We start from the raw sequence: 24,860 nt of genomic DNA on the forward strand, positions 1-24,860 counted from the left end.
AATAACAAAGAAAAAGGATGAAACAAAATCAGCCACTTGGTTTTCAAGTTGCTTAATTTCAAGTTGCAAGGTTCACAACAGCACGTAGTTTTGAAAAAATCAGCATTTTTCACTAGAAACAAATAAACCAAGAAATGGTTAACCAGCTTTTGCAAGAAGACGCCATGTGAGTAGCTTACATTGAAAGAAAACTGTGGAGGAAATAAATTACAGAGAAAAATACAGCACAAATAAAAGGCAGGGGTATCTTGAGGAAAGAAGTGTAATACTAAATTGAGTAAAGGGCAAAACATGAGAAGTAGTTTCACAGAAAATCTGAGCTAGCTCCAGTTAAACTTAACTTAGGATACAGGAATTGTTTGCCATATTAGCTGGTGAACTCCAGAAGCATTAATTACTAAGGTAATCTGAGCCATTCTCCTGCCAGATCTTGAGCCAGCTTGAGAGGCTGTAAGCACCAGTGTGCAGTAGCATGTGTAAATATCCTGAGTGAACCAATAATCAGAAGGGGGAAATAAAGCGCAGAGCATAGATTTGGCTACAATTCAATATTTCTGTGGTTTTTTTATGTAACTTTAAAGAAAATGCAAGGGAAGGAAAAGAGGATAGATGAGGAGGTATGACTATCTACCAAGGGTATATTATATGCTCCCTACAAATTTTTTCAGAATCTAAGAGGGAGAAAGAAGGAAATTCAAGTCAGCATGTTTAATACATTTATTCTAATTCAATTTTATTGAATTATTTTCAACTGTAAACAAGCTTGCATTTTAGATTCTGTGTAAAATTAATCCCTTCATAGTACCAATATAAACATACATTTACCCTTTGCCCTCAGTCAACTGTAGTTTATGCATTAACAGGGACTTTCTGCTAGAAGCCTTTGTTCTTTCGGAGAGCCACTCCTCTGGGATTTAGGCTCCCCAATTGGCCACTGTACCGAGCTCTCCTGATAAGACAGCAGGTGGATCTGAACTGCAGCCAAAGTTAATAACCTGCTGAACCAGAGACAGGAAGGATAGTAGCAATTACACAGAAAACATTTTCATTGAAGGAGTATTTCTCCTTTGATACTTCGAAAATGAAAATTGATATTCATAGCCACATTCTACCTAAGGAATGGCCTGACCTAAAAAAGGTAATAAAAGTTTAGATATTCAGTGCCTTATGTTAGCAGCAACCATTTCTACTAATGTAATTTTTGAAAGAACAATGAATGAAGGCTTCTGTTATAAATATCTCTAAGGTTTTGTCTAATTTTTTTTTTCAGATATAAGATATTTTTATTGGATTACTTTGCAAAGCAAGAGTTCCAGTAAGAAAGGGATGGAAAACTGGGCTCTGTTGCCCACTCTTTATTTAGTCTGAAGCAATTCGTATCTTATAGCTTGGTTTTTTTGTAAGACCTAAAATTGTCAAATGATGAGGTGTAAATTCCACTTTCGTGATAAAAGCAGAGCTGTCAGGTTCCCAAATGGTACTCACTTTTGTTTTAAATAAGAGAAATATGCAAATATTAGACAAGATTAATGTTCCTTAAGACAAAAGTCATTCATATATTATACCCACAGGTATGAAGGTCATTAACTTCACTAGGGCTGGGGTCACTCTAAGTACAGTTAACTGATGATGATCATTTTACTAATATCTGTTATTTTTTCAGTTACTGGAAAGAAGTAGCATATTGTATTAAAAATACAAAATCTCAGTTGTCAGAACACTGAAGCGATAAGTCAACTTGTCTAAACTTTTAATCTTTGTATGGTATTATTATTATTCAATGACATAAATTTATTCTTGTCAGTAATAATTTTCATGATCCTGTGAAAAGTATTTGAGAATGGAAGGTGTCATTTAGGTTTTCATGTAATAAATCTAATCCTTTTTAGATTATCAAAATCCATGTAGTCCTCTCATTCTGAATTAGGTTTTAGAGTTATTGCCTAAATAATTAAAATCACAATTCAGTATAGAGATGTCTGATCACTTTTTGACTCATAAGGGATCACATCTCCAATGCTACAAAGGGTACTGGAAAAGATCACACGAAACTATATTTATATATACTATATTTATATATAGTTTATACACACATATATAAAAAAATTATTTGCAATTAAAAATTGCATTCAAATTTTCCATATAGCTATTTTTTATAACTCTTTAATGTTTCCATTCATGATAAAAAATCAGAGTAAAAAAGTGAACACCTGTGTTTTTGCTTCTTTCCTTATTGTAATTCTCTGTTGGTCGTAGTTTGAATGAACATTCCCTGTGTCTGACAGTAGTATGGAACCATTTGATTTCATTGTGCCTGTCTTTGACAACAAAAGAATACTATTATTTCAGCCATGCTCTTAGGCATCAGACACACTAAGTGAAACTCTGTTTAACGCTATACTTTCTTTCACTTACTTATTTTGAGGTTGATGATGGCAAATTCTCACGTCAGTGTTTCATATGTATTAGCTCTGTGTTTCTGTGACTTTAAACATGACAATCCAGTATCAGTTCAATATTAGCCAGAAAGCAGCTGGAAAATGTAAACAGCATATTAAAAAAAGTCACGAGAAAATGTGGCATTAAGAACATACGTAGGATTATTTCTTCATTAGTAGTGAAAAATAACATCATTATGCATAAAACCTCCTGGAAAGAAATGTTTGTTTCCTCATTTACCTAGAAAGGTCTTTTTAAACATCTATTTGGACTTCCTATTTTTAATAATAAGAGCTCCTCAATGAAAAACACATATACCTGCTACTTTTTGTTTCCTCTGTTCTAAAGATTGAGTGATTCAATGGTTTATTAATGGGCCCAGAATAGAAAACAACTCTCAGAATTCCCTCGAGTCCTCTGAAAATTCAAGCCATTAACATAGTTCTCTGCATCTCATACATGGAAAACCAATGACGCAATCCTAACATGCACACAGTGCTAAACTTTTCTTTCTTTTTGCAAGCCTTACAAATACTGAGCCTTGAACCTAGAAAATTATACTGTCAAGGTACTTATTTAAGAGCTAAGGAGCCCATAATAAGTATAAAAATTCATAGAAATAAATGAAATTAGGACTGTCAATATATCCAGCTAGTAACTGAGGGGAAGAAAGGAGAAAGCAGGTTCAAAAACAGACTGGTAAGTTTCTCTATTGCCTCAATACTCCTTGAGCACCTTTAAGGTACTCGTTTTCTGCACAGCTTACAATTGCAATTAGCATGGAGCTAGTGAAAACTTAAAGTTCTCATTAGGTGTCACTCACAAAATTTTCCCTAAATTTAAATATTTTTATCTATATGTATATAAACCTATAAATTTATAAATTTAAATTAAATATACATAGCTACATAGCTAAACATAGCTAAATAAAACATACATAGCCTCAGTCATTAGCATCTCTGATTGGCTGACGTCAGGAGGCTTGGCTCTGCATGCCTACATTAGGAAAGCTCACAGTGGCACTAAGTAATGATTTGCTATCATAAGAAATTCAGGACTGTATTCAAATTGTTTACACTTCAGTGAAAGAAATGCCTGCTTTTACTGAGTTTCCTTTGAAATGTTTCTTAACAGAAAAATGGGAATTCTGAGCATTGTTTTCAGTCTATTATGATATTTCAAGATTTCATTTATTTCTAATCTGATTATTAATGAAAGTGAAAGGAAATCAGCATTTTTTTTAGGTTTTGGGTTTTGTGCATAAACAATTTTGAATCTCTCTGGAAGAATCAATGAGCATCTAAGCTTCTCCCTTTTAGCTTCTCTTGGCTGTTTAAATATTAATAGATGAGAGACTGACCTTCAGTCCTGCTGCTGAATCATGGAAGCTGAAAAGTGGAATCAATACATCTTTGTGCGATTAACTGATCACAGATTGGAAAATTGTCAGCTCAATTTTCATATTGCCAAATGTTTGATTTAATTTTTTCTGTGTTAAAATCATTCCAGTTAGAACCTTAATATAGTAAGCAACTTCAAGCACTTTGAAATCAGTTCTAGGACTTAGTTAAAAATGTTGTTGAACTGGGAGCTAAAAGGTCAGATCTACAAACACCATTAGTCCAGTCCAGTTAAACTTCAGCACTTCTGCTGACGCCAATGGGGCTACTCATAAGCTCGAAGCTGAGCATATGCGTGTTTCTCCTGAATGAGGTACTGCTGGATTGTAAGAACTGAGATTTTTCTTATTATTGTGGAGTGCTAACTAGCACTGGCTTTTTCTTCTCTCTTTCACAGAGATACGGATATGGTGGATGGGTACAGCTGGATCATCACTGCAAGGTTTGGGCTGTTTGGTGCTCTAAGCTGATCTTGTGTTGTCATCAGGAATACAAACTCACAGTAAATCTATTAAAAAGCAAAGTGGCAATAAGATTGGCTATGTCTTTGATACAGATTTATCTAGAGGTCTGTCTCCTATGAAGTAATATCACTCCAAGTCCTAATATACCTCAGTAGAATTTTTTGCTTGAGAGATTAAACTCACATTCTCTTGTATGAACCAGTATCAATTTTTCATCATCATCTCATTTTAACACTTGGAATGGATAGCTCTAAGGAATTCTTTTCAATAAGACCGGTCAATCTAAAGCAGATTACATGTAGATTTTTTTTTTCGCTTAAATCCATTCATCTGTATGAGAAGCAAAACCAAAAGGAACTGGTATTTTAATAAAAGTTAAAAGAACTCAGAGGTGAAAATATCTTCGCATCTGAGTGAAAGGGAAAGTAATTTCTGTAACTTCATGACAAGGAGAACAAGTAGCAGAACAATACAGACAATCCATAGATTTGGGGACCATCATGTAGAAAAGTAGGAATGTGAGTTTTATTGGCAAGTAAAAAGCAGACTGTGTCTGATTTTACTTCACCTTTTTATCACCGCCCACTCTATTAACTTTGCAAAGGCACTTCTGAACTACCTTAGTACAACTGGAACAACACGTCTCCAGGTGCCGTGAGTCAATGCTAACACTCAGAATCCATCTTGATGGTACTGAATGTCAGCAGAATACATGTATTTACTCTGATGGGGACAGAACTGGTTTCTTAAAGGCTTGATTCTGGTCTCACTCAAAGTAGAGCAAATCAGCAGTAATTTCAGTGACATTCACAGTAACACAACAATGTAAAACTTCTGCAAGCAAGATCAAAATGTTGCAGTTCATCTTTTGATAAGAGCATTAAAAAATTGCCAGTATAAGTGCTTTTTTTACAGAGGGCACAAAGACCTAAGAGAGGTAAGGCTGATATGGCAAAATAATTCTCTTTGTACATTACTGTGTACATTAACTGTACCAGCTAGTTTTAAAGATGTTACCTCTGTTACCATATAATAACTTTGGCAGTCAGATATCCCTGTCTATCTCAAACACTGTCACAGGAGGCCAGCTTCCTCCTGTGACCTGTCAGCTCCCCACATCTAGGAATCTTTTGGAGAACCTGTCACTGCAAATGGCATTGGCCTCTGGAAAGAGGGAGATTAGAAAGATGGCATTAAAAAGAGGTCTCAGGAGACCTCAGTTCACTTTCCACCTCACTTCGTGTGTACCTGTCCTAACTTGAAAAAAATTCATCTGTACTTGCCTACCACAGGAGTGTTGAGAGTTGTACAGATATGGAAGGGATAAAAGCAGTGCAAGGTATTAGCCAGATAATTAAGGAAAAAATACGAAGACAATAGAGGTTGTGTGGTTAAGAGCAGAAAGAACAATGTGGATATAGTAAGCTGCAAGGCAAAAGATGCAAAGTTAAGAGCGTGAATAGGTCAACAGAGTGTCAGCACGTAACCCACCTAAAGCATGTGAAGCGTGCAAATAACTGGCTAAACCCAGCTATGTTATATAATGGCAGGCTGTATGCACAGTGTTTTAAAAGGGTTAATCTGTCTCCATCTTCTGAAATTCAAACATGATCTCAATATAGGAATTCTATGCTGAAAACTAGAGGGATAAGTGATAGAAAGATTTAGTACTTAGCATTTTCAGGGTGATAGTGCCTCTCTCTATTTGGGTGACCCTATAAAGAAACGCAGTCTTCTTCATTGTTCCTTTTTGTGACTTGGCTAATTTATTCATTCTTTGTAGAGATTCAACTTTTATTGTCTTTAGAGAAGCAAGACTTGCATCTTCCAGGTAACCAAAGTATTTAAGTATATAATGGCTGTTAATTTCAGTGAAACTAGACATTCCCTCATCCCCTCGTCACTTTGCAAAATCAAACTTCTTTGTGATTGTATATATGCTTATGTTAACTGACAAAAAGCTGATAAAATGGATACAACACTGTGTCTATTTATCACAATCTAATGACATGTACACACTGTTGTCATTCTATAACATGCAAGGTTATGCTGTCAAATGCCTAACAGTCATTTAGGAAAAAGGACCACAGAATATGAAGGTTGGGACCGAGAATGAGGAGCAAACAAACGTTATGCTGAAATTTCAGATCTGAGTCTAAGCAGGCATAGGGGAGAACAAGCCACCTGCTGAACCAAAGTGTGGATGGCACAGCTTCTGAGCTACATGGTAGGTGCAAGAAGGAGAGAATTGTTGGAGACATTTTTAGCAGCTTAGCTGTTTGTTACAGGTCTGATGCTAAAATTTCGTGCTAAAAATAGTTCGCAAAGGAACTTTGTGGCAAGTCAATAATAACCTTATACACTCTGCAGAGAATTCTGTCTACCCTACTTCTGTCTGAAAACATTGCATGAAAAAAGTGCATGGCAAAATAAAATCCTGTTCGGGTGTGTGGAGCTGGGGAAGCTAACTCTTAAGATTAAAAAAAAGCAAAAGCTTCTCCTATCATTCTGTGAAGAAGCATCAGGGTCAAACTGGAAGAAAATAATTACATGCATTTTTAAAGAAGTGCAATTTGGGATGTGACTAAGTAGTTTAGTGATGGGATAATTTTAAAGGTAGCTTGCTGAACCAAACCACCCTGCTGGACTTAAATCTCTCTCTCTTAATTTCTACATAAATTAATTAAGCCTTAAATATCAGGTGATGTTTAGAACAGAGTGGAAAAGGAAAAGAAAAGAAAAGAAAAGAAAAGAAAAGAAAAGAAAAGAAAAGAAAAGAAAAGAAAAGAAAAGAGAAAAGAAAGAAAGAAAAGAAAAGAAAAAAGAAAATAAAAAAAGAAAAAAGAAAAGAGAAAATAAAATAAAAGAAAAAAGAAAAGAAAAAAGAAAGAAAGAAAAGAAAAGAAACAAGAAAATAAAAAAAGAAAAAAGAAAAGAGAAAAGAAAAGAAAAAGAAAAGAAAAGAAACAATGATAGAATTCTTTGGCTGTGCCCTTAGAAAACTGTGTTAACCTTGCAAATAAAAATCTCAGGTCTTTTGTGATATTTTCAGTACTGCATCCGTTGCTTTGGAACCTGAAAATTTTTTCCTGATCCATGTTTCATTCTTACAACTGCAAAAAACTCTGAGAATTTTTTTCCCAGTTGAGGTGTCTGAGTAAATACTCATTTTAAAAATACCAGGTGCAGATTAGTGGCAGTGTCTAGAGACTATAGCAGTATGACTCATTTTCCAGTCACAGTGTTGGTGGACCAGATCTTTCTATCATTACGTATACAAGCATGAATCTATTCAGATGATCATGTTTTGCTTTTCTGCATAATCAAGTTTGTTGTTGCCAACATACAATGCTGTGAGCTCAGCCTTGACCTGTAGTGTGTTCACAAAGAATCAGTTAATGCAAATTAAAATAGCAAACTGTTCAAATAATTCTTCAATGAGAATACCACATAGCTTATTAGAAACCTTTCCTATATTGCAAACCCTGTTGCAAATTTATCTCAGCATTTAAGTATGAGCACTGTGAAAGTTGCTAGTAAAATTACTATCCATCTAATATGGTTTTCAGTATTAGTGGAAGAAAATATGCATGAGCAGGTGAGCTGCTATGCCTTAGCTATGTCTGAGGAAAGAATTAAGTCGCCTGTGTTCACAGAAATACTCCCAGCGGTAATCCAGTAAAGTCCACACGATCTAGTCATGTGTGATGCAATGCTCAGTTCTACTCTGTCTTTTTCTCTACTCACACCCCAAATATTTTTCTGTTTATTAGGCAATCTGCAGCAGTGCACTGATCTTTTTTTAATGTATTTGAGTGTATGGCTAGAGTAAACATTTCTGTCAGGTTGGAAAATCAATTTTACAAGAACCTGAAGTATTTTACCAGAGGATCAAGACTATGTAGTTGTTATTACTGACTGTAATATTTCAAGTAATTTTCACAACTGTGATACAGCTAACAAGTAACTTGTCAGTTTGCCAAGGCAGCACAGTTAGATTTGTTGAAGGGAGCTTTAAAATATTCATTAGGGCGGTATATTTGGGAATGTATGAAGTTAATAACAAATTCAAGGTTACGAACAGTCTAACTTCTCAGAAGGAGGCGACAGAAACCAGCTCTGTGAGAAGTAGTAAATTTTATTAGTTATTTCTGTTTTAGCATACTAGTAGTGATTTAACAGGTTTTTTATTTAGAAAAATAGACAGGATCCTAAATAAATGAATTTTATGAGGAAAAATAAAGTGGCCTTTGGAGAGAGAGAATTCCCTTTCCAGAAGAGTCAGAAGACTGCCCTGTACTTAGCTTCTGTTTACTGTGAAGGTGAAGGAATAGCTGCTGTGTTTTCTCATTTTCAATTTTCAACTGCAGATGCAGTGTGTTCTCTGTCCAATACATCTGCTGTATGACCGAGCTTACCCATTCCAAATACACAGGGTCTGTGGATCTTCTGACTTTCCTCCATTCCATTTATCTCTATAGGAGCTTCAAGCAGCCAAGAAATACTCAGGCCTTGCAAGTATTGGTGAATTGTGTCTCATCAATTTGTGCAAGTGTAAGCCAACAGAAGGACTGTTTTGTCTGTCTTTACAAGTCCATAGAAGCATGTGGATACCTACAACTGTAACAGACAATTTACTTTGCTTAATGTGATGACACTGTGCATACTCAACCTCTTTGGACAATTGACAAATCAACCAAAAATTAAGTTTAAAAAGGAAGTTTCCATGTTCATAGTTAAAGGAACAGTATTCAATTTCATGACCTTGATAATATTTTGAACTTTGTAAGTTTGGGAATTGATGGCATATGGGGAAGGTATTACACTAATTCAGGTAAGGGTTTTATACTGCAGTTAGGGTTTGTTTGGGGGGTTTTTTCCCCAAATACAAATTCTTTAATAATTTTTTTCTTCCCAAGGAGAAAATGTAATCTGAAGACAATAGGTCTCCTTTTTTCTCAGTATCACTGGTGATACGAAACAACTGGACTGAAATTAACAGAGTTGCACAATTATTTCTGTAGTTACTGGAATCATCATGATGCTATTGACTTTAAAAGAACACACGCATACCCAAGGGGAAAATTTAGCACAGATTTAATTAGAGCATTGTTTTGAGGTCAAAATTTGGTTTGAGGATAAACTTGGATTAAGGTACCTGATCTCTTTTCCAAACAAACAGAGAGTGATATACATTGCAAAAGAAAAGGGATTTTTTTTTATTATGAAGAATTAAATCTGAACTATAAATGACTGTTTTATTAATGACTTTTTAAAGTCTTTGATTAAAAATACCTACTGAATAGAAATAAAAGAATAAAATTCTGTCACTGAATTTCTGCAGGGAGCACAATATACTCAAGCGACTATAAATTAGCATGCACTACTTTGTCACATTTATAATAGATGAAAAATGTCATTTCACAGGGACAGGCAAAGATGATGAAGGATGGAAAGGTTTTTAGAGTTATTCAAGAGAACTGCTGGGATCCAGAAGTACGGATTAAAGAGATGGACCTATCAGGTATCTCCATAAATGAATTAAAAACATTGTGCCTCATTTAGAATAACAGCAACTTCTCTGTTAATGCATCTGAAAGTGCTCAATAACAATATCAAAATTAAAAGGTTTAGCATACTGATTCGTTAGTTTAAATCTGTTGAAAGTCAGTGAAAACTGGTATGCTTTATACTCAGACTCAAATAGGACATGTTCCCATAACTTTCCTCATTTTCAGTAGCAATTTATTCCCCACATGGGCTCATTAATTTTGGTGGGATTTTTAAGGCAGTAAGGAACTAGTTGACATAAGTAAGGATGACTGACTCTAAACTTGAAAAGGCAACATGAATTCCAGGTAGAGAAGTGATTTACGTAAAAGAGGAAGCCCTTTCATTTTTGTTCCGAATGTTAAAAAGATTCTGTGTACTCATAGGATTTTTTGTATGTTTCCTTTTCTAATATTTTTTTCAGCTTAGGTGTTGCAACTTCATTCTGTATTTTAGCTAGAGGACTCTGAGCCTAGAGAACTGGTACAATTACTTTCTCAGAAAAGAGAGTTTTCCTGATTTAGAAAGAAACTTAACCAGGTGCCAAATTTCGAGATTTATTTTCCATCAAGTTACTTACATGCCACTAAATAAGGTTTGTAAGATGGGAGACTGAGGGTGAAAGAAGGAACTTCTAGGATGATCAATTATTTTTGTTAGTTCTTATTGACAATGTAATTCCAAATTACTTTTGTGAGAGAAATACTATGTTACTAAAGATTATTTTTTCTTAGATTGAGGCTTGAATAAATCCCTACATCAGTTTCTCAGTAGACTAAACTTGAATATCTTCTCCAACTTTTCATAAGGAATAAACTTCTGAATTACCTCGAAGACCAGATATTTTATAAGTAGCATCTTTATGATTATTCATGGGATAGCATGTTAGGAGATACTTTGGGTCGTTCTCCTTACAGAGGTTTACTGCAACACGTAACATAGGCCAATTTGGGAACTCAAGGGCTGGCGTGCAATTTATGTAAACACAATTTAGATAATTTTCAACTACCTCATTTTCACCTTGGAGAAGCAGTATTTCAAACTCCAACCATTAGATATTTAATGGGAATGCTAGAATGTCTTTGCAACCTTTCTGAAATATGCTGTCTTGACTAGACTGTAATCATTCCCTGAGTTAGCTCAGGGATTTTGGGGATTACCATGTCATTCAACCACAGTGTGGACCATAAATAGCATTTGGGCATCTTTCCCTTTCAGATATTTCCCTCAAGCCTAATGGCAAGTTTCTACAAAAGAATTCTGCCCCATCTATTTGCTGTAGACAAAGGGAAGACACAGGAGCAATTTTTTTCAAATTTTTGCCACAACTTTCCAGAAAGAGAATGTATCATAAAGCCAACACCGCAGTATTTCTCCACAAACTAAACAATGCTCACTGGGTTAAAAAAAATATAAAAATCTAAAACTGTGTGTTACAGCACCATCTGGTGACTTGTGCCATAAAAATGTCCCCTTTTATTAGTGCACTCCAGAGATACAGGCATCAGCCAATCAAGTGTAAAAAAAAGTTCTTAGTGTTTTTCATTCTTACTGTTCACCTAATGATAAAGACTATGGGCCACATTTACTCTTTTTCAGTTTACAAGGCTGTAGCTTTAGTTCAAAGACCATTTTCTGTAACACAGGCCAAGATAGATTATACCCAAAAATTTAACCTCCAAACATGGCATAATTTTGGAACAAAGATGCAAGGAGTATCCCAGCTGAACAAAACTAGTATTGGTCACTGTAAGGTATTATTAACTCAGTGAGATAACTTACAGCTTGGTTGCTAAAGGCTTTGTTTGTGCAATGCCCAAGCAATCTGGCCAGTAATAAGAAATAGTAGCCAGTATACCAAAGAGACTAAATTAATTCTCATATGTCCTAGGTCTGTTTGGTATATAAACCTGTGTCTTGATCCACTCAATAAAACAAGCTGTCAAGGTAACTCAATAAAACAAGCTGTAAAGGTAATTAACATCACAGTTCTATGATAAAAATCATCACAATTTTATTGGAGAAAATCCTTCAGTTAATCCTAACTGCCTTTTCTTATTATTTTCTCCTCTGTAAAACCCTCTGTAAAGAGGGTACGAAGTAGAGGTTTTTCTGTGCTGATTCTTCTTCTTCCTAAAGCTAGTGTCTAGGAAAGTTCAGCTTGGAAATCTACCTTTAAGGTTTATGTTAAATTTGCTCAGAAGTGTAAAAATGGATTGAAACCAGATACAATGCTTATTGTGGAAGATGTGGTGAACGTTCTCAAACATGCTAATCAAGTGTCTGGTAGCATATTGATGGATAATACAACTTAGGCTGTAGTTCAGTATATGTGTAATTTTGTAGACCAAATCCTTAACCCCACACCATTGCTGCTGTACATAATATTAATCAGATCTGGTAAGAGATCTCTTGTAAGAGAGGTGCCTGAGTCAGCTTCCCCTCTTGTATCCTACTTAAAATACTGAGAAGGAGGATAAATCATTTTGTTAAACATTCAACTGCTTTGGCAAACTCATTGTCTTAGAAGAAATTCTCCTAAGTTTTTTTCTGCCATCTTTTGCATTTAATTACTAATAACCAAGTTAATTTTTTTTAAAACATGACAAAATATATGCATAAATATTACAATCAGAACTGAAATTTAAAAAAAAAATAGTTTTGCGTGTAACTATTTAGTGAAGTCCTAATTACTGTTTATTGTTTCTTCTGTTGTTAATCTGCTAGTTTTGTTGTGTTCCTTCCTGTAACCTGTCACACACAAAATTATGATATAGATTTGTGTTTGAACAGAAACCAAACAACATAGACTTAATGGACTTTATTGCTAACACCAAAGTTATTTCTAAAAACAGACAGATTTTCTTATACTTACAACCTCAGTAGTCCAGACACAGGATGAATGAAACCTGACACAATATAGCTTTGGGGAACACCTAGGAAAACATTGTTTAACAACCATTATTAACATAACATTGTTTATCTTTAAGCTGATTTACATATTTATTTATTAAATATATATGATAAAAGTCACCCCAAAGTAAACTTAAGATAGAGTATTCTGTTGGTTTAACAACACATTCATTTATGCGAGAGTAACATGAGATTGCTGTTTTAATTAATTGTACACATACGTACCAAGTAATTCTAAAATCAAAATACTTAGTTTCACAAATAATCTAGTATGAGTACAAAGTCTTATTTTTCTTTCTACTTAGTAAAAATATTCCAATCCTAATAAACTGATACACTACAAGTTTTATTACCATAATCCTTAATTAGCAAAAAAAAAGATTTTATCCATGTCACTTTTAAGTCATTTAAGTCATTCCTTACCATTAAAGCTTTTACCTTCTACCTTTCAAACAAAAGTGCTTTCTTATTTAACATTTTACCAAAAAAAAGGAAACATTAATAACTGCTTTTTCTTACTCAGGAGTCACAGTCCAAGTCCTTTCTACAGTCCCTGTAATGTTCAGCTACTGGGTATGTTCCTACTAGCATGTTTTGTAATTCATATGTTATGAAATTTTTTAAAAATGCATGCATCCTCCTATAAATTAGGTGATTGAAGTAGTCACTAGAGCACTGAAGTAAATGGGGAATTGTTCTGCTGTGAAAAACAAAAGACAAAAAAATAGTCCTGAAGAGCCAGCAGGGTGTCCTGGCAAAGCTCCACTCTGGAGTACACTCAGTAACAAAGAATGAGATAACAACAGAATTTCTTCTGGGGACCTTATGGGGGCAGCTGGAAACAGGGAGAGAGAATTTACACAGCATGAATTCATGGTTAGCAGGTAGACATACATGTACAGATTCCATGAAAGCTAGACATTAATCAGCATTTCTCATGAAAAAAAGAAGTAAAAGATATATTTGTGGTCATATCCCACTTTCTTTTAAATGTGGTGTGGGACTCATTAACCTAGAATGCTTCAAATCTTAAATTTTAGTAGCAAATTTAAATTAATATGTTCCCTGCATAGTGATCCTGAATGCATCAAAGAAATAAAAACAGTCTGAGAAGATAAATCATAGCAAAATGCTGTTCTAAATACATTCACAATTTGACTATTTAGCTATGTGTAATAAGTCAAATTGTTACAAGTAAACAGATATGCTACATTAAAAATCATTGTGTTAAGCCCACATATAAGTAGTACTACTGATCTTCAGAATTTATGGGAATATTTTCCATTAAATATGTATTCGGGGGGAAAACGGGAAACTTTGTGTGGATATTGCAGTTCCCTTATTAGAATTACGACTTATCTCCTTCTAAATGTTAGAGAGGTTTGCTCAAGTTTTCTCGGTAGAATTCTCATGCTCCAGCATCTCACATTTCTTATTTTTACCTCTTCAACTCCAATAATAGGAGAGTAAATATTCATTGCTGTGTTTAAAAAGTATATACTGAGGCTTTTGCATTGGAATAAACAAAAACAGAGGACTGGTTTACACAAAAGACCAGACACTTAAGTGCATCAGCAACCTGGGATTTATTACACTCATCCTGAGCAGTAAAGGCAACATCAGTTGATAAAATATTCAAGATAAGAAGCAGAACTGCACCCAGAGGTTTTAAAGCGAGGCAGAATTTAGCTCTACTGGCTTCCAGCTATTCAGAACTGTAAAGTAAATTTTAGTTCAAAACCTGTCTCTGAATTGTTTGCAGTGACATTTATCCAGTATTTTCCAAAGGTGATAACATTTGAGAACTATATTTTAATGTATGATTCTGCTTAATATCTTACCAGGCCAAACCTCAGGATACTTTAGATCTAGCCCAGATATTAAATAATGACTTAGCTGCTACAGTAAAAAAGTACCCCAAGAGGTTTATCGGCTTGGGTACGTTACCTTTGCAAGCTCCAGACCTGGCTGTGAAAGAAATGCATCGCTGCGTGAATGAACTTGGATTTCCTGGAGTACAAATAGGATCCCATATCAATGAATGGGACCTGAATGCACCAGAACTGTATGATATTTATGCTGTGAGTAAATGTTTCTTTCCTTATTTTGGGGAATTCTGTGGTATGGAATTCTGTCGACAAATATCTTGGGGCATACTCAGTCATCAACTAAATTTATAGATATGTTTAAACAATTGAGCTTTCTAATCTGCTTAGTGATGAGAGAGTTCCAGCTTTAATTATATATGATAATTCATTATAGGATATAATGACAATAATACAATGTAAAACATTCTGAAACATACTTTATAATAATGAATAACAAAATCTTTTTATGATGTGAGTTCTCACTGTAGAGTTGCCTTCTTGGTTTGTGAGGATAAGTGCAGTATCAAATAAAGCATTTCTGCACTGTTTGCTTTTAGGTTCAAGTTGCTGTATCCAATCCTATTGAGATACTTGATAAAACTCCCTGAGATTTTCAGAGATCCCCATAGAGGCAAAATACCATACAGAATTACGCAAATTGGACCAAAAGTTCCAAACTGAATGTATTGATTATAAAATGAATTTATAGATTGCATTTCTTAAATAGCCTTAGGTCCAGATGAGGATGGTCATTTGTCTAAATTGTGGGGTTTAATCAATGTACATTCTGTATCTGTTTCACAGGTTATTATAGCTGTCAGCTTGAAATTGATCCATAGAGGTTATTTTTCAGAATGCTCAGTTACTTCGAGAATTCTGTTAGCGCAGCATCTGGAGTATTTGTTTTTATGGTCATATACAGTCAGTTATCAGCTTCCACTCTTGGAGATGCAGGCATTCACAGAATCGCAGCATGGCTGAGGTTGGAAGGGACCTCTGGAGGTCATCGGGTCCAATGCCCTACTCCTAGAGCCAGATGCCCAGGACCATGCCCAGATGGCTTTTGAATATCTCCAAGGATGGAAACTCCACAAACTCTCTGGGCAACCTGTGCCAGGGCTCCGTCACCCTCACAGTAAACAAGTGTTTCCTGATGTTCAGAGGGAACTTGCTGTGTTTCAGTTTATACCCATTGCCTCTGGTCCTGTCACAGGGCACCACAGAAAGGTGCCTGGCTCCACCTTCTTTACACCCTCCCTTCAGGTATTTATATACATTGGTGAGATCCACCACTGAACCTTCTCTTCTCGGGGCTAAACAGTCCCAGCTCTCTCAGCATTTCCTTATAGGAGAGATGCTCCAGTCCCTTCATCATCTTTGGACTCTCTCCAGTAGCTCCATGTACTGAGATCCCTCTCTTGTACTGGGATCTCTCTTATACTGTACATTCTTCAGCTTATGTTTAACACATGTAGGAAGTTACCTCCATCACTTCTAGAAGCATCCCTGGATAAGAATGATCATGAAATTAAGCCATATTTGATAATGAATTTTATCAATCTACCAAGCCAGTTATTGAATTGCTATTTTTAGTTTACAAATGTAGATGGCAATTACTCCCTACAATCCAAAAGTTGCAGCTTTATTTATGCATGTATGGGTAAATAAACGCAAATTTTTCAAATGTGTGATAATCTCCTTAGCAACAAGGGGAGGTCCAGAAATACATCTGACAAAACAAAGCTGTTAAATCCTGGTTAAGCATATGAATGACTCTGATAACTATATATTTAAATTTAAGCACATAGTTAAATTACTCAGTCAGAATCAGCTTCCTATATTGTTCCTCTGTTTTCCTTTCCAAAGATGTCAGTAGTTTTGGAGATATTGGTATACTTGATCAGAATACAGCTCGATTTTGAACTCTTAGGGTAGATTAGGAATAGTTTTAACTTTTTTTTAAGCCAGGCAGAGGGCCAAAGGGGACAAATGTAGTGCAACAGCAATGAAAATTCCTGAATGCAGCTGGAACGATTCTGTAAAACCATCCCAAAATGGTTCTATAAAATAGTATGAGAGTTCATCCTCGTATGTGTAATGAAACCAAAACAATGCTAGTTTAAGCTGAGTTTTGTATTGCTGGATGGCTGACAAACACAGCTGAAGCATTTTTGTACTGCATTAATCTGAGGAACACTTGGCTTATTAAAAAGATATTATCATCAGTGTTTCCAATCCTGTAGGCTCAAAAACAACTTTGAAACTGAGTGAGGACTTCTGGATATGGCCCAGAGAAGTAAATATAACCAACTATTGCTTATAGTTCTTACTTCTGGGCTTATTCTCATTACTAGTACTAGTGCTCAGTACAGTTTTGCAGGTAATCTTTAAAGTGTGGTTGAGAACTAAGATGCATTTTGGTATGATTACTTAAGATATAGATTTTTTTTCTTTTTGCTGCAGGCTGCTGAACAATTAAATTGCTGTCTCTTTGTGCATCCTTGGGACATGCAGATAGATGGAAGGATGTCCAAATATTGGTTTCCATGGCTAATAGGTGAGTGTATATTCGTTTTGCTTAACCTACATTTATGAACTGTCACTGGATTATGCCCAGAAGATTGTTGCAAAGGTACTACATGAGTTTTCTATCAATCTTTTTTTTTTTAATCAAGAACTACGATTAAATCTCTTGTGTAAATTCAGCAGTCATTTGTTTTTAAGCTTGTATAGTTTGTCTAACTTTTAAATACCTAGAATTAAAATTATACAGACTAGCAACAGAATCTGGTATTCTCTTTTGTCCTAAATACAAAGAGCAGATGACTAGGGAAAAGTGACTTGTCTCTGAAATCAGCTCCTCAGAAATAACCTGAATAAATGAAAGAGTAGGCAAACCCAAACATTACTTCCTAGAATTTCTTGGATTATTTCCTATAAATAGTTTGATCAGAGAGGAAATAAATCTAAGTTCACATCAACTATAGCTGAAACAAGATCTACTTTGAAAGCTTCCCATAGATGTAAGGAATTATCTAGTTTCTGGTTTTTTCCCCATCTGCTAGGCAAATCAGAACAACATTGACTAACAGGAGAGGAGGTAGGTTATACTGCTACCTAGGAATGTTTAGACCTGATTCCACCCTCACTTATTCTGTTCTGCGTTGTTTTGATTTGCATGGTTTTGCACTGCCTCCAATAGAGGTGTTCTGAAAAACATACACAATATACACTGGAAAATTTTAGTGTCCCTATCACCAGTGCATTATCTTAACATCAATTAATCTTAATCAGAGCAGGCTCAACCACACAGATTTAAAAAGAGGCTAAAATTACTGCATTTACTTAACAAAGTATAATTAAAAGATTTTCCTACTAAGCCTAATAAGGCTTTTCATCTGTGTGCATGGTAAAACATTAATGAAATACAGTCTTTTGAGCTGGATAGGTATTGTTTCCTCCATAGGTGAGGGGAACTCAATTCCTAATTTCAAGCTGGATGTCAGAAGTTAGGCGCCTAAATGGCATGATATTCTAAATATGTTAGGTGGGCTCAGAAACTGAGGCCTGATGTAGGAACCTAAATTGCTGTTAATGTTCCTAATGCTGGGCATCCAAGTTACCCAGTGGCAAAGAGAGATAGGTTATTTCTCAACTGTAGGAACTAGCACCATGTCATGACTAAACCCCAAATCTGTGTTGGAATATCCACCAATATATCTGCCCCACTTTCCACACAAAAGAAACACAGAAGCACAGGTGAGAAGAGAACCTGGTGTATTCCAGACTTGTCTTTGAGCTAGGATAACTGAGGAATCAAGCTTGCAGTTCATACCCAACCTGCCTGTCAGCTGCCATAGTGGTGTAGGGTAAAAACTGGGCTTAGAATTCAGAAGATCTTAGCTTCCAGTCCTATGTCCTCATTTCAGTTAATTACTGTTCAGCTCCATGTTCCTCTAATAGAAATAAGGTGTAATGTTTGGCAGCTGCTCTGTAACTATTATTTTTTCAGTAGGCTCAAGGCTAATTGAAGAAAATGAAGATAATATTTAAAACTCAAATAGGAAAATAAAAAATAAAACTCTCACACAATAAAGCTTTTTTTGTTCTTAGGCATGCCAGCAGAAACAACCATAGCCATTTGCTCCATGATTATGGGAGGAATTTTTGAAAAATTTCCTAAGCTGAAAGTTTGCTTCGCACATGGAGGTAAGTAATATACCACGTGAAACACCTGTTCTTTAGTTGAGCATGGTACAACTGTATTTTCTGGTATGTCAGCTAATAGGGTTACCACTTTAAGCCTGTCACCCGCTGAGTGCTATTACCCCAAAGAAGTTAGTCTGCCAGGTAGGCTGCTTGTATGAACACTCCTTAGTCTGTTTCAGCCAGTGTTTGAACAGTTACGATAGCCTTTAAGGGAAATGACGAGGAAGGGGAAACAGGAGATGGTTTGAGGAAAGCAGCAGGAGGAATTTGGGCATCGCAATAGTGAAAAAGTGGGGAAAACGGAGGAAGAAGCTAATGAAGGGGAAGGAATAAAAAATTGCTGGTGCAGAGCACTTAGTAAATAGCTGACAGTAAAACTTATGGATCTCTGTTGATAATGTGGCTTTTTTTCCTCCTGCATATTTTTAGCTTCTGTTACCAAAAATTTCTTCTTGCAGGTGGAGCTTTTCCGTACACAGTGGGGCGAATCTCCCATGGATTCAACATGCGCCCTGATTTGTGTGCGGTGGATAATAAGGTGGATCCAAGAAAATACCTTGGTTCATTTTACACAGACTCTCTTGTCCATGATCGTGGTGCACTAAGGCTGCTAACAAGTGTAATAGGAGAGGTGAGTTTTAATGCTTCCAGAAGCAGGTGAGTCATTCTTTATTTAGTTCTCTATGAAATAGGAAAAAGGAGAAGAAAGCAGGAAGAAGACAGCATATTCACCTTGTAAAATCAGAACCTGAGCTATTATAAACTGATGAGCTTGTGCCATGTTGGTTATGTTTTTACTATATGGAGTTACTGAAATAGTGGGTTTAATCCAGGAAATGATGCACTGTGAACCTTAGTTCAGTGAGGCTGGTTCCTTGTGTAAGGTTGTTAAGGATAGGACTGCAACCAAAAACTGCTTCAGTTGGAGCCTTGTTTCCAAATGGCTTAATTTTCAAATTCAAGTGTATACTTGAAGAAATCAAATTGTATTTGCACTTGGTTACAGGCAGAAAAAAAAGTCAATAATAAAGAAAGTTTTTGTGAGGACCCTGGAGAGCACATTAAACATCATGGGTTTGCAAAAATATTTCAATTGTTAGCGTAGAGAGTAAAGAAATCTTTGTAGTTTAGCAACCTGTTTAAACCGGGTACAGCATGAGACACAAAAATCCAAAAACATTCATGTAAGTCCTTCTCATTAGTAAATGCTCAGGAAGGGGTCGAAGATGGCATCACTCATGCCAACTTCCAATGGATCACTACAAATCAACAAGAGACCTGTATTTGTGTCTTGATCTCTGGACCTCATGGAGTTTTTACAGCTAGCAGGCAGATGCCTACCAGATGTCAAAAACAGAAATGCAAGCTCTGACATTGACTTTCTTGTCTCAACAACTGTGCTCCTGTTTCCTGTACATTAGTTTCTAGGCTCACATAGTACTTTCTCACATGCGGGGCTGTTGCTGTCATCAGGGGCTTTTGTGTGACCCAAGTTCACAAAGACAGCTAAGCCGAATGTTTTCTTGCTCTCTACAGAAAAGATACTGTTGATGTCCCATTTTCACCTCTAACAGTCTGAACAGGTTACTGCAATAAATCTGTACTAATCATGATTAGTCTTTGCAACGTGAAATTTAGTTGTTTGAGGAGGTTATGGATTGTAATTTGATAATCTAAGTCACTCAGCAGTAGCCTCTCTGGTGTCGTGTTTATTTTCTCAACAGACTTCTGAAATTAAGTTTCTTAACGCCATGAATTTGACCAGTGTACTGCATGGGATGTTGGTGACTTCTTTAATTCTCCTCTGAGTATTTTGAGCTCAAGCAATGTGACATCAGGTGGAACCCCAGTGCTGAAAAGTCATGAGTCTGATCCCAAAAACTTAAATGCTTTTAACACTCAGGAGAGCTGGGGTAGGGTGGGGGGAGTAGTACATTTTCTTTCTCTTTTTCATAGTCTAAGGCATCTTATCCTTGAAAAAACATTCACATCACATTTTCAGACTTTATAACCACGAAGATTAAAAATTTCCCTCTTTTTACAATGAAAGTTGATATTCTCACGTAATACCATTCCATGAGTCAAATGCTTAAAAAAAACACCAAATATCTCAGTGTTTTCAGTGCAGTCGTGTGTTGGCAGAATAACACATATGAGATGAATAAATGCTGGGCTAAAAACAATGCCATTGGGTCTTGAGGATGACACTGTAACTTTATAAGCTGAGGATTTGAAATAGGACAGCTCTCCAGAGTATAGCTAAGAGCTGTGCAGGAAGGGCATCAATGTGTGTAAAGATGTGCTTAGAAATGGCTTCAGGTCCTTAGGGAACAGCCATTACCTGGCATCAGAATGTAATGTGTTGGCTTTGAACTTATGAATATTAAAATCCAGTGACAGCTGGGATGAGTCATGTATATTTAACTTCATCCCCTCTTAGTTTTGGGTGCAGGTTAATTGGAGCCTATCCCAGTTAAAGGAAGCAGAAGTACACATTTCTGAGAAAGAATTTTGTAAGACTGCAAAATTGCTGCAGTCCTTCGCTCCCCCCATGATGAGGTAGCATGAAGCGAATATAAATAAGCACAAAATCCCTAATGACACAGGCTATAAAAAGTGAAGAACAGGGTTGACAGGGGATTAAATGATTCAGTGTATCTCTGCAAAAACTTCCCCATGGTGATTCCTCAAGAGCCATCACCCAAAGGTAAAACCGCTCTGGCCAGAGGCTGGAGCTGAACTGGCTATAGCAATCTGGCCTTTTTTTGAGATGTATCCTCATAGTAGGAAAGAAGGTGAGATTCAAGGCAGATAGATACAATTTTTGCTAACGTTAGAGGATGAATTCATGCTTGATGCTCTTTGAGATTCATTTTGAGATTCAGGTCTCTATTACTGCAAACAAAAGTTCTGCTGAGTAGAAGGGTCCACTGAGGTTAATCATTAGCCATATGTACCTTTCTAAAAGGAGAGATACACTAATTAAGGTATCAAACTATAAGCCCCCTAGGGAAAACTGACTTTGTTGATATACTTTGGAACAATATAATAATACATCTATTATGCTAAGAGTATTATTTATCTGCAGAGACTTCTCTGAGCCTGGTTGGTAAGGGCAGGTATTGCAATTCCCATTTTATAGATGGGTACAAAACTGAAGCTCAGGGAGTATAAATGAATAGCATAATATCACTAGTAGCAGGGCAATAATGCTGCTTCTAAATATTTCTTATTAATTTACAGCTCTTAGTTTTATTGCTAATGAATAGATCACGATTAGCTGTGAAACACTTTAAGTTAGAGGAAAAGAAAAATATAATTGAAATAATATACATATATTATTCCAATGAGGGTGTGGAATTTCCTTCTGGTTTGATGTATAGGAGATGTAAACAAGAATGTACAAACCTTCCTGGCTTACTTAACCTTGACTAATAAACAGCTGGGCAAATACTGGGTTTCCTTCTCCTTTAGTTAGAAATCTATTTTCTCATATAAAGCTAGTATGTTTATTGGGGGGGGCAGTATATGGCATACATTTGTTTTTCATATTTGAAGAAAATATCTAGGTATCAGGTTGATTATTATAAATAATGTATTTAGCTGCTTAGAAGTACACACATCCAAATGTGTTTTGTTTAATCTACACTCAGAACTTGATTTAGTAGACAGTGGGGTATAAATTCTCCTATTCTAATCTTATGGCAAGACTTCTTTAATAAATTGTAACACAACAATATAGGACAGAACAATAGAATATCTTCTGTTTGGATTCCGTGCAAGGTTTTGTATAGGTTCTTTCAGAGACTCTTGGGTGACATCTACTGGAGGTAAAAAAATAAGAAAAAAGCGTTTGACAAATAAGAAAAACTCATCATTTCATAAAATAACTGAATTATGTTTTCTTCATCCTATTTCAGTATTGGTAACTGAGTTAAAATATTATAACAAGTGCCCCAAATTCACGGGCTTGATTTCAAATTCATGAGACATTTAAAAACATATATTTTTAATGAAAACTGTGGTTTTCAAATATTCATGTCTCCAGGAGAGGAAGCTTAAAGGAAAATAGACTTTTGATAAAATCAAGAGAGTTGGCAGTATGCACTCTCCAAGGCAGATTAAATGGGGAAATATCATTCCAGTGTGAAAAAGAACCTATAACAAAGTGGACCTATTGAGGATCTGCCTATTTCTTTTCATGTCTGGTAACAGGAATGATGCATACAGATTTTTATTGAATTTCCTTTTCACTGACTTGCTTTCAGAAACAAATCATATCATGTCACTCATTCTCAGATACATGTTTCAAATGCACAGCTAATATCCAATCCCAGTTAAAGACAATGACATTTTAAAAAAATTATAGACTTGCAAAAATATATTTGAAATTTTGTAAATGAGATTTTGGTTCTGTTATCTGAAGCTGAATACTAGTTAAATTAAATTAAAGAAAATACTTCTTTAAAATTTAAATGTTTGTAGTAATTCTACATTGTACCATGCTTTAAGTATTATCACATTGCAATTATTACAGCTTTTAAAGTGTCACACAAAAGATAATATTGATAGCTTTGTATTTTTTATTACACATTCTTCTCACACATATATAATTTCAAGTTTTTGTGTGTCTCTGTGAGTGTATGTAGTCAAGAATTTCAAATTCAAGAATCCAAATCCAAGCATCTTTTCTGAGTTTGGTGGAGAACTTCCTGAAATTCTTAAAGAAATGTGTCAAAAACTCTCATACTCTTGTTGGACGGCACACAACAGTGCAGAGCATGCAAAGAACATGAAAAAGAACCAAAAAGTCAAGAAACAAAAGGAAGAATTATGTGTACCCTTTATTGCCCACTTAATTATGGCAACACTTAACCAAGATTAATCATTTCATTTTAGGCAAATTACTTGCAGAAGCAGTACGAGTAGTGTAGGGGAACAATAGATGCCTTTTTGTTACATTTCAAACCAGCACCACAGTACAGAAAATCAATATGAGTAGGAAATTACCATTTGTGTTGTATTCACCTGAGCACTATACACTCATTCCCATGGGCCTGGGATTTGCATTTTGAACTTTCTGCGTATCAGAATAAAAATACACCAAACACAAAACCAATAAATAACCTGTACTTTTTTCAAACTTAAATTCACCCAATAAACTCGAGTCATTGTTTTCAAGTTTGTTTTTTTTCCTGTGAAAGTTGGAACCCAAAGATTATCTTCGTATTCACTTTTGTAATTAATCAGTCCAATATATGCATCTAATTTCCTGTGGTTTATTATAAATTCCAGAAAGCACATGCAACTATATTGTTTAATGTTACTACAAAATGTACAACATGGTTTTTTTATTACCAGGACAAAGTCATTTTGGGGACAGATTACCCTTTTCCACTTGGGGAACTGGAACCTGGAAAATTGATTGATTCAATGGAAGATTTTGACAGTAAACTGAAGGTATGATCTTTATATTTGGGGGAAGTGGGGGGGTGGCCCTCTTTCTTAAGCCTCCGGTTTTAGACCAGAGATAAAACAATGAAAAATCAGTGTAGTACACCGATTTCTGTAGACTGGAATAAGCCCTTTAGTCTCTTTGCAGTGGTTCATTTTAAAGCATGAGTAAAAGCATTTGAGTAAAATACGAGTTAAGCACACACAAACATATATATGTGTTTTGTTTTTACAGGATAAACTCAAGGCTGGAAATGCTCTGGAATTTTTGGGTCTTAGCAGAAAACAATTTGAATAATTATGAAGATATTAAAGAGACCAAACTTCAGAAATAACGCTGAATCCTTAGGGATACTTCTATTTGCATGTGTAATTATGAAGATGAAAAATAAATTTGACAAGTATATTACAGTCTACTGTTATTTCCAAAACAAAAGCAAGAGTACTGGAAATTAGTATGCACAGGTATTTCTGTGCATTTGAGGATTTAGGTTGTCTTTAAAGAATTCTGAAATCCCTGCTTTCATAAAAAAGGAAAGATTTCATCTTTTGCATTTGTAATA

At 35.5% G+C, this 24,860-nt stretch overlaps 1 protein-coding gene across 2 annotated transcripts; it reads left to right on the top strand.

Moving 5' to 3' along the window:
* Positions 1 to 910: 910 nt before the first annotated feature.
* ACMSD (aminocarboxymuconate semialdehyde decarboxylase) lies at positions 911 to 24,860 on the top strand. 2 transcript variants are annotated; one of them, XM_075029376.1, is made up of 12 exons: positions 911 to 1,138; positions 4,237 to 4,281; positions 6,087 to 6,134; positions 8,785 to 8,857; positions 9,731 to 9,827; positions 13,290 to 13,339; positions 14,611 to 14,847; positions 17,098 to 17,191; positions 18,748 to 18,843; positions 19,302 to 19,474; positions 24,205 to 24,303; positions 24,533 to 24,860. In XM_075029376.1, exons 2-12 carry the CDS (start codon positions 4,247 to 4,249, stop codon positions 24,593 to 24,595), a joined length of 1,065 nt encoding a protein of 354 aa, XP_074885477.1. In that variant the 5' UTR covers positions 911 to 1,138; positions 4,237 to 4,246; the 3' UTR covers positions 24,596 to 24,860. The 2 variants fall into 2 exon arrangements, with proteins under 2 accessions (XP_074885477.1, XP_074885478.1); XM_075029377.1 differs by lacking the exons at positions 6,087 to 6,134; positions 8,785 to 8,857.

This window comes from Buteo buteo, chromosome 5 (assembly GCF_964188355.1).
Source record: "Buteo buteo chromosome 5, bButBut1.hap1.1, whole genome shotgun sequence".
NCBI classification, from domain to species: Eukaryota; Metazoa; Chordata; class Aves; order Accipitriformes; family Accipitridae; genus Buteo; species Buteo buteo.